We start from the raw sequence: 16313 nt of genomic DNA on the forward strand, positions 1-16313 counted from the left end.
CACAAATCAGAGGATACGATAATAACGCAATACCAAAAAAAAGTCGTTTCTCATTTTTATAAAACTGTTCAATTAGAATATTCATAAGATTTGTGTTGAATAAAATTATACAGGAAACAAGTCAATTGTTATAATCAATGAGAACAAAAGAAACACTTTAACTGAACATTGGGTATAATTTTGCATGACTTTTATAGTTCATAAATTTTATCGCTGTTAAACGTAGAAGGGTTGATAGGAAGTCATGTGAGGGAGGTCATCCTTACCTAGCAAAATGTTTGACTTTTTATTCTCCAACAAAGAGGATTGATAAATTTTCATTTTTTTTTTTTTTTTAGTGTCCCAACATTACTGTGTGCAGATTATTTCCTCATTACTCTAGAAAAAAAAATATTAGTGACCATAGAATAAAAGAATACTCTTTTAATAACTGATAGATTGAAAAAAAAACTTTATACATTTTTATTCTTCAATTAGAGTAATAAATTGTATGAAAACAATACTTTTATTTTTATAAATTGTTTTTCAGTATACTAATTATCTTATTACATTTTGACGTTTGTTACAAAACATAATACCTAAAATAATTAATAAAATGTATTTCTTTAATAAATTAGACATATTATAAATATTATTCAGCGAGATATCATATTAATAAGTTGTTTTCTGGGTATAATAATTCAAAAGTAATTTATGTCTAACATATTACAGAATTGATAAGATCATCGTTAATTATACCCTAAACCATGCATGAAATTTAATTCAGAATTGTTTGGTTGTTTTGATATAGTGATATATAAAAAACGTTTTAAACTACAGTTCAAAAACTACCCTATGAAATTTTTATTTTTTACAAAACACCATGTAATATTATGATATTTACTGGCCATCGGTTGTATTTTAATTTTCTCATTAAAATATTTTAAATCATAATATTATAAAAGTATTATTTGATAGAAAATTTATCTAAACAAAAATGTGCAATTTTTTAGCTATCTTTCAAATACTAAAAGTGACTTTTAGCAATTTTTCAGGAAAGAAAAAATAAATTTAAAATTTCAATGTTGTTTTATAGAAATTTATATTTTTTAAGTGAAAACATTATCTTTGTAGATAAAATTGACTTGTAATTTTTTGACACGTAATAATATTCTCCTCTAAACAAACTAAAAAAATCTCATAACCCCATTTTTGTGCCATATCAATTTTTGGATATGACTACAGAATTATTGTACATGTTAGCTCTAACGTTGAATTTGAAAATTAAAAAAAGGTAGTCTGCGTGTATTATATAGTTCAAAATATAATTTTTATTTACAAAAAACTTGTGGGATAAGTAATTATTCTATACTACTCAAAAACAACATTATGCATTATATATTTTAGTTTCATAATGCTAATAGTATAATAATCAACGCGTATTCGCAATAAAATTGTTTTATTGTAAATTTACCGATTGAAATCGTAGTAGATTATTATTTGATAAGCACAAACATTAGAACATTGAATTTATTCTTATTCATGATGAGATGTAGTTTACTTAAAACGATCGTGAGCTCGGAGAAATGTTATCTCACAGGAGTAGCTGTAATCAAAGATGACTAGCCAATTCTTAAGCAGATCATCCCACTTTTTAACGAGAATTATAAATTGACTATTATAGATATAATCACAATAATAATAAGAATTATAGATAATAGCAGGTTGCCTAATAAAATTTTTGTCCGACTACTAACAACATTCTGTATTTTTATGAATATATGAACTGTAATCTATTACTTACAAGTACAACAGTTTTTAAATAAACAATATTATGATACGATCAAATGATTTTCTTTCATCAAAAACCAACCTTACTTCTCAGAAATATATAACTGATATCAATTCTATAAATAGATAGTTGAATTGTTATGTAATATTAATATAAGATGTTTGAAAAGTCAAAGATTATTTGTTAATTTTATAATGTCTCTCAAATGACTTTTCGTTACAAAAACTGAAACTAAAAATTATACATATAAGTAGTATTGGAGTAGTTTGAAAGAAACAGTTCATCGTCAATACAATTCGAATGGGATTTTTTGTATGGTTTAACACCTGTAACTTTAGGTGTCAAATATTACGAGAAAATAATTAGATAATAATAAAATAATCGTTATGTAATAAAAGTTGTTGAACGCTTTGAAAAATAGAATTCAACAACAGTAAATAGGTTGGGTCATTTAAGTTGTTATCGTGGGAGTGAAAAACTAGTCAATAAAATTTAACCAACAATGTTTACTTAAGCACTTGAGTATGTACAAAGTATGTCAACACGAGGGTAGGTATTAGTACATGAATAATTTTTTACTTGTTACAATCACAAGTGTTAAATGTGTAGTTATAAGGTGTTTAGTAGTCATTAAAATCAATTAATTTGGAAGACTGCCAAGTACGAGTTATACTTAATATTTTAACCAGTGTTAAAACTAAAATCACTTTCATAGCATTGATATAAAAACGTCGTAAACATCTTTCCATACCAGAAATATTAGTCTTAAATTATCACATAATTTGATATCGACTAATGATGATTATTATATAGAACCTAAATCTTTTACTTCACCTTCTTTGACTATAATTCGACGAGTTACTTCTTTAATTATGCGATTAGCTTATAATTCTGTTTAAGTTTCGTATGCAATCCATAATAGTGTTATTTAAGTATTTTGTTTTGTATAAAAATGTAATTTTCCAAGCAGTAAATTAAAATGCACGCGGTGATTTTTAAAAAGGTCTGGGAATGTCTGTTTAAATCTAATGACATGTTACGTGAGTTTAAATTTTAACAACGGTCGCGTCGCAGCATTAATCGCTAAAAAATGGAGATCAAGATCTACATACCAGTGGGAGCATATTATAATGAACGGGGTGAGCGGAACAATTGACGAGACGACCTCTAAGTTGCGTGCGCTGGCGTGAAAGTATCTCCTCCGCAACGAACGGATTGGGGTTCGTCTTGGCCCCACCACTCGAGACCGTTTTTCTAACCCCACAGACTCGCGAAAAACTTTTACCGGTTGACTATAAATAGTGTGTAACACCCGAAATAACACATTCACTGTCATCCGATCATCGTTCCACGAGGGACACAAACGGTACAGCGTGTGCCTTCATCTTCATTTCATCTTGTTCGACGAATAAAAATATCAAAACATCAGACTATAAGCGGACTACGGTTTTCTATAGTGCGTTTTTATAGTTACATTTTCTCTTGTTTATATTTAGTCGCGTGTGATTGTGTGTGTTTTTTTTGTGACCAACACCATACAAATTTGATCCGAGCGATCGCTGCAATATAAAAGGTGAAATAACACATTTTTTTTTTTATCGTAAATCTTAATCCTGCGTTTATATTCAAGTTAAAAAAATTACAATATATCGCTACTTTCAATTATTTATTTATTTTAGCGTTTGTAATATTATTTAAAATATTTTCATGATAAACTTTGCAAAAATACATCTTTCTAATCTTACGGATCGATTAATTTCTAAGACATTCACAGTATTTGAAAATTGACAGAATAATTACTTTTTTCTTTTGATGATTAAATTTTGATTTTGTCTTTAACATTTTATTTTACTTTATCTTTTTTTGGTCGATGGGCTATTAGAAATCTAACACATATTTTTTTGAATAAATTACGTATGTATTTAGATTATAACAAATTAAAATTTTTTGTACATTTTTAAATAGTTCAATAAGATGATGACTAACCTTTTACATAACTTAAGGAATTATAGCATAAAATTTATGTTAATAAATATATTTTAAATTAAATAGGGATAATTATTACTAAAGCCGGATTTAGAAATATGGACGTCCATATTATAATAGAACAAAAAAATTTTTTTAATAGTTTATAATTTTCTGTATTTTGAACAAAAAAAAAAAGGGTTATCTATTTATGTGTAAATCGCTAAGTCTTCGCCTGATTATTATGATATTATAGACTATTTAGATTTAGTACTTAAAATAAAAACTTGTTATCTGTATACGTTGAAAATTTCCAAATAAAATTTATTTTTTGAGGTTCGAGTTTCAAAATGCATTCAATGCTTAATTATCTAGTGTTAATCAAAAAATATATTATGATAACATTGTTCAAATATATACATGTATTTTTACAAAAAATGTTTTAAGTTTATAATAAAATATGGATTTTTTGATGAGTTTACCAGATGATAAGTGTGCATACATTGCTGATTTTGAAATTTTTATATATATGGGTTTGGTCTCCATGCTTATAGTCTATACATATTCCCACTGTAATTAGAAAAAATTTTAAATAAACACTATTGCAAGGCAGGTGTAGTAATTATCCTACGTTAATCAATTGCAAAACTTATCATGGCTATCTTAACGTGTGTATTTACATTTCTTTGAGAATACAATGATATTCGCACCAATGAAGTATTGGGTAGGCACATCTGAACTAGAGCGTCGTCTCAAATAAGTGTGAGAAAATATTACTACAATTTATTACTTTAACAATGACCGCGAAGAGGAAACGTTGCGTGATTGTAAAACATTTTATCGTTTATTATTATGATTTTTTTGTTAAGACCAGTTGTTCATAACGATAATTGCAATCGATAGTGAAAACATTACTTTGGTGAAAAAATAAATTTTCACATATAAAAAATCGTAGCTAATGATTTTAAATATTTGTGAATGTACAACATTGTTATGGTGTTCAATGATAGACTAGTGTTAAGGTTAAAAAAAATGTTTCGTTTAATTTTTAAATGTATTATAGCGTTAAACTTAATGTTTAACGTTATTCAGCATTTAAATGCTGTACAAATTTTTTATGTTTAACGATTTTAATATTAAAACGTTATTCAATTTTTCTCGTTTAACGTTTCTATGTTATTAAATTTTTGTTTTATCGTTAAAAGGGTTCGAAACATAATTTACTACTATTAACAGTTTTAATATGCGCAAATTACTACTTTTTTCTTACATACATTTTTTTCATACAACGTTGGAAAGAATTTATTTTTGTTTTAATATGAATTGATTTACGTATTAAGTTGTATTATGTTTATCAATATTTTACGTTTATCAATAACTGGTATTTTTGGTTTTTTGTTTTTTGATTACATTTTGACAACATTTTTCTTATTAAACACTATAATTATAACGTTTTCTCGTCCTGTAATAGACATTTGAAAAGGGTTCAGAGTTTTTCATAGACATATAATCAGTTCAGGCGTAGAATCTCATTAAAAATTCGATAGTAACAATAATTACTGTTAGGTGAAGGTGAAAATTGTTTAAGAGTTTTCCGTTTTAGATAGCAATCATAGACCTTGTATGCGTCTTGCTCCTGAACTTACGATGTCGGGGTCACTGAATTTTCCAGCGGAACAATTACATTAAAGTTATTATTATTTATTATTATTATTTAAACGAATAAATTATCGCGTTAGTCATATACCGTGTTGACTGTCCAAAAGGTCTAATTCGATTCCAATGATTTTTTTCACCGTATTAATTTTATTTAATTACTAGCGATAGTCTGCCGTGATCAAAATGACATAGAAGTCGAAACCAAACATTAATATGTAATTTCTGCACTGATTAAGTATAGTTTATGGGAAATTCTGAAAATTATTTGATTTTATATGAAACATTAGTGTTTTACTTTATTTTAAAGCTTTATATAAGCTTTATTATAAAGCTATAAATTCTTCATCTATTATAAATTGAACAAATTTATTTTTTGATTTTTGCAGGCAGCGAAGACGGGCATCATGAAGACATCTTATTTGCATTTATTATGTAAGTGAATGTTATAATACTGACCATTTGTGTAGTGTGAATAAAAAATGATTTGAAAACAACTTTTGTCCAGTCACGACTGGAAGGTTTAAAAATTATTTATTATTATTTTATGAATTGATATCGATAGCACATAATATGGTTCATTAGGTAGTGTCTGTTATAGATGTTGGGTGTGTCTGTTATAGATGTTTGAGATTGGTAGTGAGACATTTATTGAAAAATAACAAACCAAATTTTGCCTAACACAATATAATAAAAATTATTAATTAACAAAAATACGTTTAAATGAGTTATAATAATATTCGTAATGTAGTTCAAAAAATATCTTATAGAGTTTTCAATGACGTTATCGCTAATTTTCGCTGAGTATCGTGTTTGATGTTCTTGGTTAAAGGGGTAAAAGTATGTTATGTTACTAAATATTTTTTTTTGTATATATTAAACTCTCACAATCAACACTGTAACATATATTCTGTAGAAATGTTCTTAATTGTAATATATTCATCAGTTAATAGATGGATTATCCATCGGTTACATATTTTTCATGTATAATTTACCGAATAAAACATCATCTAGACCAAATAAAGTGCTATAACGTAAGTATTTGAAAGAAACAAGTACCTCCTCTGTTAATATATACTAAATGGTTTAATTTTTAAATTTATTTATGTTGTTAATTTACTTGTTTCTCTATCCTTACGACTGTATTGATTAATAATTAAAAATTAATAAAAATTATATAATTTAAAGAATTTTTGACTTCATAAGTTTTTTAAAAATATTTTTTATGTAAGAACGACGATTTTTTTTATTATTTTCCTGAAAAGAATATGATGTATAAACCGAGTTTTTATTAATTAAAATTTAATTTAAACATAAAATATAATATAAAACTTGATATATTAAGTCCTTCATTTAGTTGACATAAACAATTGCAATATTTTTTCTAATTCATATTTTGTTATTAAAATATTTGACTACTTTGCTACAATTTAATTTTATCAAAAATAAAAAATAAAATGGTATTGAATGATTTAATTTAATATTAATAATAGTAATAAAGGATAAATTTTGAATAATTATTTGTTTTTTACAGCCATTAAATAAGTTTAAATTATAAGACGAATCCATTTATAAATTTAATTTTACAATTATTATCTATTGTAATTAGCACTTTTATGTATAATTTTTAGTGATGAGAGATTTTCTTTGATAATGCAAACTACAATTATTAATACATAATTTATATTGATTAACTACATTAATTAATAGTAGTATCAAAGTGTTTCGATACTTTGAGTAAGGGTTTGATTGAAAATAATAAAATAAATGGTTTTGAAAGTAATTCATAAAAAATGTAAATATCTTAATTAATTTATTTTTATTATGATCGGATAAGTCACAGATATTGGAAATAATATTATTATTAATCATATTAAAACTAAACACTGTTATTTGGCATCTACACGTTGAAAGTTTATATATCAACATTAAAATTAAGCAATTCATTGAATTATTACAATAAATTTTGAAAATGTATTACCTTAATTATAAATTTGTTGGTAAGAAGAAATTAATTTTTTTAAACGAGTTAAGACTATTTTCAAAATACTTATTTGATAAAAATATTTACTTCATAAACTAGTTAAGGAATTAAAAAGTAAAAGAAATTAGTGGTATTAAAAAGTAGTGATATTATTTATTTATTATTTCTACAAATATTTTAATTTGTAATACAAATTTGATATACTTACTACTATTTAGAATGTTTTAGATTAAATTGTAGGCTTGATTTTATTTTTCAAAATTAAATAATGAAACATTCATCTATATTATATTACCTTGAGTTTTCACATAAAATATTTAATTAATGTTACTTAGATATTATTTAAACAATTTTCAGGTGCAGTTTTTGCATTTTGTCATTGCTCCATTGTAAGTAAATTCTAGAAATCATTTTTTTAATTTTGAAATTTGATTGTTTGTAATACATAATATTTTGAACAGGCACAAAGTGGTTATAGTTATGATAAACCTGCTAATCCTTTAAATAGTCCAAGTTCATCACGGCCTTATGGTTCTACGCCATCATCAAAACCAACTAGCGCAAGTTATCCATCTTCTTTTCCTAGTACTGTTGGGTCATTTCCTACTCAGTCAGATCAGTTTGGTATTACAGGACCTACCGGATCACCGAGTTACACAAGTGGTTATGGACAAAATTCATATCCATCTACAATATCACAACAAGATTTTACCACAGCGAATTTCCCAAGTTCGACTGGGCAGCGACCATCTGGCTCAGGTTCATCTGGTTATGGAAATAATGGTGGCAGTATATTGAAACCAAACTATGGTCTATCTGGTCAAGGCAGTTTAGGAGTTCCTCAAAATGGTAACGGATATGGAGACTCTGGTTCACCTACTTTTGGTAATGCACCATCTAGTTCAGACGTTGGAATCAAACCTAGTAGTTTTGGTGGACAAGGACAAAATTTATTTGGCACTGGAAATGTACCAAGTAGTTATGGAAATAATGGTGGTCATGGAACAACTGGCAGTGGAAATGGAAACGCACCTAATTATGGAAGTAACAGTTTGTATGGACAAGGAAATTCTATAGGAGGTACTACTGGGTCAAATGGATTGGGTATTGGTAATGCTCCAGGTAAAGATAAAATTTTGATGTTATCATAATTGAAGTTTAAAATATTTACAGATCTAACTGACAAATCTTATAACTTGATATACTAACATTATTTTCATTTTTACACACATAGACTATATTTAAAATTTATCGTTATTTATTCTATTGTATAAAAAAATAATTTTTTAAATAAAATTTATTTGGGGATAAATTTTATTGATTAGTTTTAAATAAAAATGTTGATACAACAAACTCTTATTTCAATTCAGCTGTTAGTTCTTTGAAGTTCGTTAAAATTAGATTTTTTATATTTTTCCTATAGTATTAGGTCTGTGTTATTAAGAAAATTATAGCAGCAACTATATTATTTTCTTAATAACACTGACTAATACTATAAAAAAAGGTAAAATAATTGAAATTTCAACAACTTTAAAAAAATGTATCAATTCAACGTTTGAATAAAAATAAGAATTTATTTCTTTAAAAAATAGAAAATATTAATAATAATAAGTTAAAATGTAGTCAAATTTTATAAAAATAAAATAAAATCTTAAAAAAAAATGTTAATGTACCAAAACTTACAGGAGTTTTCAGTTAGATCTGTTCCATTCTGTATATGTAAATATGTTTATGTTAAATTCTATTTCCCTAAATGTTCAATTTCTTTAAGGAAACTACGGTGGTAATCAAAATCAAGGCAGTAATCCAGGTTTTAATGGCGCTGGTAATGGAAACGCTGGTACGCAAGGATTAAATAATTATTATGGTGGAAACTCTATAGGACAAGGACCTTTTAGCGTTGGTGGAACAAATACTGGTAGTCAAGGACCTAGTAGTGTTGATGGTGGAATTGGTGATGGACACAGCCCGAATAATTTTTATGGTGGCAGTTCTGAAGGACAAGGGCCAAGCAGTTCTTATAGTGGAAGTTCAGGAGGACAAGGGCCTAGTAGCGTCGGAAGTGGAAATGCTGGTGGACAAGGACCAAGCAGTTTCTTTGGAGGAAGTTCTGGCAGTTTAGGGCCCAGCAGTGTCGGTGGAGGAAATGCTGGTGGACAAGGACCAAGTAGTTTCTTCGGAGGTAGTTCTGGTGGTCTAGGACCAAGTAGTGTTGGAAGTGGTAGTACTGGTGGACAAGGCCCAAGTAGTTTCTTTGGAGGAAGTTCTGGCAGTTTAGGGCCCAGCAGTGTCGGTGGAGGAAATGCTGGTGGACAAGGACCAAGTAGTTTTTATGGTGGTAGTTCCGGAGGACAAGGGCCAAGCAGTGTTGGTAGTGGAAATGCTGGTGGACAAGGACCAAGCAGTTTCTTTGGAGGAAGTTCTGGCAGTTTAGGGCCCAGCAGTGTCGGTGGAGGAAATGCTGGTGGACAAGGCTTAAGTAGTTTCTTTGGAGGTAATTCTGGAGGTCAAGGACCAAGTTTTGGATCAGGAATTGCACAATCCGGTGATGGTGATGATGGATCATTCGAAGGTGGTGATTTTTCTGCAATTCCTGGGGAGCCTGATATAGATTATCCAATCTTATCTCAAATACCAAAAACATCATTTACTTGTAATCAAAAATTACCTGGTTACTATGCAGATACAGAAACAAGATGCCAAGTATTTCATATTTGTTCAAATAATATCAAATACGACTTTTTATGTCCAAATGGAACAATATTTCACCAACAACATTTTGTGTGTGTTTGGTGGAATCAATTTGATTGCTCAACGGCTGAAAGTTTATATGGTTTAAATGCTAATATTTATGATTATTCTAAAGTTGGTTCTCCTGGACAAACTGGTACTTCAGGACAGACTAATTTCCCTGGACAAGCAGGTGCTCAAGGTCCACAAACAAATTTCCCTGTAATTGTTGGACCAACTGGTCCTGCCGTAAACTATGGTGGTCAAAATGGTCCAGTTGGACCTGTTGCTAATTTTCCAAGTCAATTTGGTCCAGTTGGTCCTTTTGCCGGTTTCCCTGGTCAAATTGGTTCAGTGGGACCAACTGCCAACTATCCTGGACAATCCGGTCCAATAGGACCAACTGCAAATTACCCTGGACAATCCGGTCCAATAGGACCAACTGCAAATTATCCTGGACAATCCGGTCCAATAGGACCAACTGCAAATTACCCTGGACAATCCGGTCCAATAGGACCAACTGCAAATTATCCTGGACAATCCGGTCCTATAGGACCAACTGCAAATTACCCTGGACAATCCGGTCCTATAGGACCAACTGCAAATTACCCTGGACAATCCGGACCAATAGGACCAACTGCAAATTATCCTGGACAATCCGGTCCTATAGGACCAACTGCTAATTATCCTGGACAATCCGGGACAATAGGATCAACTGCTAACAGTCCAGTTGCACCTGGATCTTATGGCCCAACTGGACTATCCGGACCATCTGTTAGCTATCCAGGTCAATCTGGTTCTGTGAGTCCTACTGCTAACTATCCAGGACAATCGGGTTCATTCGGACCATCAGCTAACTATCCAGGACAATCTGGAATATCAGCTAATTATCCAGGACAATCCGGTTCGTATGGATCCTCTGGTTCATCTTCTAACTATCCAGGACAATCCAGTTCATATGGACCCTCAGGATCATCAGCTAACTATCCAGGACAATCAGGTTCTGTTGGACCAACTGCTAATTATCCCGGACAGTCTGGGCTTAAAAATCCTTTACAAAATAATTCTGTGTATAAAGGTCAACGTCCTACCAGCTATCCAGGCTCTCAATCATCTGGCGTTGGTTCAAGTAATGATAGACCAAGTTCACAAGGATCATATGGTAGTTCAGAAACAGGATCATCTTATGGACCTCCTAGTTCGTTACCCACATCTTCGACGTTACCCGGAACATCCCTATCGGATGCTCAATTTGTAAATAATTTCAATAACCCTCCAGTACCAGATAGAGAATATTTACCACCATATAGAAAGTAATGTTTTAAGCTCAAAATTGCCATAAGTTGAATAATCAACTTCATTGATTAGAATAATTTAGATTTATTTATTTGTATTTTTCTAAAATTTAACATAGTACTATTCTAGTTACCCCAAGTCATTTATTTTGTAAAAATTACCAGTGTTATTGAAAGTAATTTTTATAAATATGTACTTTCAAGTATATCATTTATAAAATAATTGTATATAAAACTTATTCTTACATTGTACCTAACATATTGTGTAATAAATAAATAATTTTCATTTTAATAGTAAAACATATTAATTAATGGCGTAGTTCTTAATGAAATTTGACATTTAGTGATATTTTTACAATTTCAAATATTAGACTTAAGTTTCGAAACTTTTAATTTTTTTAGCGCGTCAGATACTTTCAGGCCAATACTAAAAAGTTTTTTTACTTTTTAAGTAAACATGTCTAAGAAAACATAAAAATTACCATTGATTTGTGAAATAAATGAAATAGTTGTAGTAGGACCTGTAACGTACACATTATTCGTCCTTCACCAACATTAACATTTCAATACCACACTAGTACCTGATCAGCACAAACGTACCTACAACCTACTACAAATATGCGGCACGCGCGGGTGTAAACAAAACCGATGATATTCTTCTTCATTAAAGAAATGTATAACGACAGGCAGTCGACATTTTACCACGCTCGCGGCTACTCATTTTTTATTACAGATTATACTTTATTTACTACAACCTAATTCCGACAATATTACATTTTACTATTAATTTAATTATTAGATTTATTTTATTACAATCGGATTGTGTACGCTCGCCGCTGTCGCTCACCTAACTTGGATACCACAACATCTCTAGAGATCCAGTCAGGTTATATTTAAATATACTATTAAATAGAAATAAATGTTTGTTATCGTTGTTAGTTAAGAGTCGCAGACGTTGCAGACCTATCGTGCAATCACAGATTAATTAGCAGTAATGCCCATATCGAGGGGAATATGTTATAGTACTAAAATGGAACTTTTTTTTCTTATATATGGAGCGTAATAACTTTTACCTGGTAAAAAAGATTATGTTGATATTAATATAAATGGTTCAATTGAGCAATATCAAGAAAGGTTTTTACTTTTCAATTTAAATTAATTATATATAAAATTTAAATGAGTGAATTCATACATGAAAATTGGTAGATTTAAATTTTGTACACTTCAACCTATATAGTGTATTAGCTGGATCTTCGGGCAAACATAATGTATGTGTCTGTGTTCACCATCAAAATGAAGTTTCCTACAGACAGGAAATATACAGTTTTCTACAGTTGATGAACCAAACATGAAAATAGATTTGAATACATCAATGATACAATTTGGTACTTAAAAATACAATGTAGATGGTTTATGACTAATACTAATTAACTGTTATGGTCTTACTGAAGACTAGGATGACACAACAAAAGTGAATTCTATGAAAATCTATAAAGAATCTATAGTACACTCATAAATAACGATAGTAAAAATAATGGATAGACATAAATGCTAAAATTGGAAAGGAACCTATTCTTAAACGAAATATTGAAAAAGAAAGCTTACACGAAACATTTAACGAAAATAGAGAAAGGCTAATAAACTTAGCTTTAGCATCAAATATGATAATCAGTAGATTAATTTAATATATCAATTTATTATAAACCGATTACTATATATAATTGTAACTATCGTGATCGTTTGGATTCAGGTGCTATTTGCTCAAATGTATTTGAAAAAACATTTAAAATTTAATGTTCTAAAGGTTCTAATAAACTATGAGTATACGTTAAGCTATGTCTGCAGAGAAGATGTTCGTTAAAAGACTGACATAAAACTTAAGACTATCTTCTCAATAGGAAACACTCACAATAAGAATATAATATTGAATAAACATTTAAAATTAGATTAGGTTTGTCATTAAAATAGAATAATTTATAAAAATTTTTCATAATTAAAATATTTATTGACATTTACTTCAACGATAGTAAAAAAATAATATTATTATTAATTGAACAAATAAATATAAATTAAATGATTCATCAAACAAAACTACCTTACAAAAAATAATCTAAAGTAAACTCAAATAAAATTAAAAATAATTTTAGTATTGTTTGGAAATATATTAATTTAATTGAAAATAATTGATTAATATTTGCTTTAACTCAATTAATAAAATATTTTTCATAATTCTACTAATCTCACATAATTTTCTCCGTTATTATCACTGTAGTCACTGAATATTTGGAAATTATCAGTAAATATTGAATATGATAAAATAGTTTTAAAATCAAACTTTTTGAACGATTTATCAAATAACTTTATAAATAAATATATTCTTACTAAATTCATATTCATATCATTAAAATCCGTGAATGTCATTAAATGTTCAATAGAATTTTTAATATCAACACTTAACTCAATTTGTGAAATATATATTTCAGTTCTATCATGGATAGTCGATTCGTAGCCTGGATCACTAATTAAATTATCTAAAATAAGATTAAAAGAGTTTGATTTTATTTGATTTATTATGCTTTCAATTTTTGGAATAATAACAATATAATATAGGCTAAAATTTTCAGTGAATGTCGGTAATTCTTCAAAAGATTTGAATACTTTTTGAACATCATGATATTCGTGACCATCAAATAATACAATAGTATTCTTAACTAAATAATACATTTGATTTAGACTACTCATTGCATATCTTACATTTTTATATTTTAACATTAATGAACTGTACATTAAACTTTTTCTCATTAAATGCATTAAAACGGTTTTAAAAATGTTTAACAATTTTTTTTGGTAAATTCCAATTTGTTTTATCCATACATTGAACCAAAAATAATTCTTTGCCGTTGTATATGCCTCATATATTTCATTGTAGATAGCTTTAAAAGTATCTTCACTTTGTTCACCAAAATCCATTAGAACAGTTTTCAATAATTCTTTGTTTTCAATTATGTCACACAGGTAAATACTTCTGAGTGAGAACATATTTTCTAGTTCTTCTTCATTTTCTAGTAGAATTTTGTTGATTTCTTTTCTCCGATTCATAATATTTATTAAGTTCACGAGAGTTATATATTTTCCCGAAATATGTAAAGGAATATTATATACTTCATATTTATTATTTTTTCGACATATTTGTGTACTTATATATCTTATTGATTCGTAAACGATTGCGAGAGTAGGTTTAATAAATTGGTGATATTGATATATTTCATTACCAAATAATTGAATATACTTATTATATAAATGTATCATCCAAAAAATGGTTTGTTTATCATTAAAATTAAACTTTATCATTGTAACTAAAAATTGTTTTGTAATCGATTCATTTAAAATAATTCTGTTTATATCGTATCTAGAACTAGGTGGAATTGTAATGAAAAAAAAAAAAAGAGATAAATATTGAAGATAATTAAATATATTACCACAATAAAGGTCATGGCATATTATGGTCGTTTTATTCGTTAATTCAATATTTTCTAGATATTGTTCTCCAGCCAAGATTTTATTTTTGAAATCTAAAATTGACAAATTGCAAAGTTCATCATAACTAGGATAATCGAATCCTGTGTCTAGTTTTAAAGCTATTTCTAATGGTTTATCAACTTTATTCCCGAATATTAATCCGTAACATAATATTGTCTCCACAACACATAACAAATAAAGCAACACAGTGTATTTTTTAAAAAACATTTTTAACTGTTAATGTATAAATTAGTTAATAATGTATACGATATCAGTATATTTTTTTGAAAAAGTTTATTTAAGTATTTTTTTGGAATACTTAAGTAGGATTTTTAATTTCAAAAATAGATTACGTAAAGCATAAACTATAAATTTAATAAAGTATTGTTCAAATAATTTATTTTTATAAACAATACGAACTCTAATTTTGCATGCCAGCTGTTGGTTTAAGAAAATTATAAATTTTTGTAAATAAATTATTAATATCAAGTACTTATAAAAATATAACAAAAAGTAAAAATATTCTTTTTTTTCGTGCATTATATTTAAATATTATTAATTAAAATTGTATTATAATCGAGCTGTCTTTGTATTGTTAAAACGTAATGTCTGTTACTAGGTATTATTAGAATTTTTTATTTATAAAATAAATCGCATAAAAACATGCTATAAATTTAATTAAGATTTATTTAAATAAACTATTTTAATAAGAAAAAATATTGAGCTTTAATTTTGTATGTTATTTAAGATTTTTATAATTTTTATTATTAATTATATATAAAGATATAGCGATATATTTTTTTTAATGAGACCTAAAAGTGAATTTTACTAATTTATTGTATAATTTTGAGGCTTTATGGACTAACTTAAACGGGTTATTGCTAGGCACTTAGTTTATCTTAAAATAATAAATGTTTTGAACATTTTATTTTTATTAAATAAATATGTATTTCCATTTATCTGTTTAAAGTAATTTTTAGCTCCATCCCTTATACCTTATAAGGATCTCAACTTTATATTTTTACATGACAATATATATATTTAACTAGCTTATAAAATAAAAAATATTTAATTAAGAAAATGACTAGTTGATAACAACTTTTAAAGGTTACCATTTAAAAATATAAAGTTCATACCCCTATCAGATACAAGGGATGAACCTAAAAATTACTTTAAATAGATAGATGAAATTGATGGAGAAACAAAATTAAGTGTAAAATTGCAATATATATTAAACTAAGAAAATTGTAACCTTTAACTTTGTCCGCCGACGTGATTTTCTTTATAACTAAGACATTCAGCTCTAGTCTCATTAAGACTAGCTATCCAGTATAGTAAGCCAAAAGTATAGTTTTGATGTGATAATATTATAATAAATAAAATTGGGTGTGTT

General features: G+C 27.7%; 1 protein-coding gene across 6 annotated transcripts; it reads left to right on the forward strand.

Annotated features, from left to right (window-relative positions):
• The first annotated feature begins 3090 nt into the window (after positions 1 to 3090).
• LOC126910285 (collagen alpha-2(I) chain-like) lies at positions 3091 to 11675 on the forward strand. Of its 6 annotated transcripts, none has more exons than XM_050692717.1 (6): positions 3091 to 3344; positions 5782 to 5827; positions 7734 to 7765; positions 7838 to 8498; positions 9148 to 10692; positions 10732 to 11675. In XM_050692717.1, exons 2-6 carry the CDS (start codon positions 5800 to 5802, stop codon positions 11421 to 11423), a joined length of 2958 nt encoding a protein of 985 aa, XP_050548674.1. In that variant the 5' UTR covers positions 3091 to 3344; positions 5782 to 5799; the 3' UTR covers positions 11424 to 11675. The 6 variants fall into 6 exon arrangements, with proteins under 6 accessions (XP_050548674.1, XP_050548676.1, XP_050548675.1 ...); XM_050692719.1 differs by having other exon boundaries at positions 9148 to 10653; XM_050692718.1 differs by having other exon boundaries at positions 9148 to 9558; positions 9637 to 11675.
• The last annotated feature ends 4638 nt before the right edge of the window (positions 11676 to 16313 follow it).

This window comes from Daktulosphaira vitifoliae, unplaced genomic scaffold (genome assembly GCF_025091365.1).
Source record: "Daktulosphaira vitifoliae isolate Bord-2020 unplaced genomic scaffold, ASM2509136v1 Scaffold_1, whole genome shotgun sequence".
Lineage (NCBI taxonomy): Eukaryota > Metazoa > Arthropoda > Insecta > Hemiptera > Phylloxeridae > Daktulosphaira > Daktulosphaira vitifoliae.

Coding starts and splice junctions, on each gene's coding strand:
- LOC126910285 (XM_050692716.1), top strand. CDS start 5,800: ATGAAGACATCTTATTTGCATTTATTAT. Junction 5,828..7,733: donor ATCTTATTTGCATTTATTAT/GTAAGTGAATGT, acceptor AACAATTTTCAG/GTGCAGTTTTTGCATTTTGT. Junction 8,499..9,147: donor GGGTATTGGTAATGCTCCAG/GTAAAGATAAAA, acceptor AATTTCTTTAAG/GAAACTACGGTGGTAATCAA.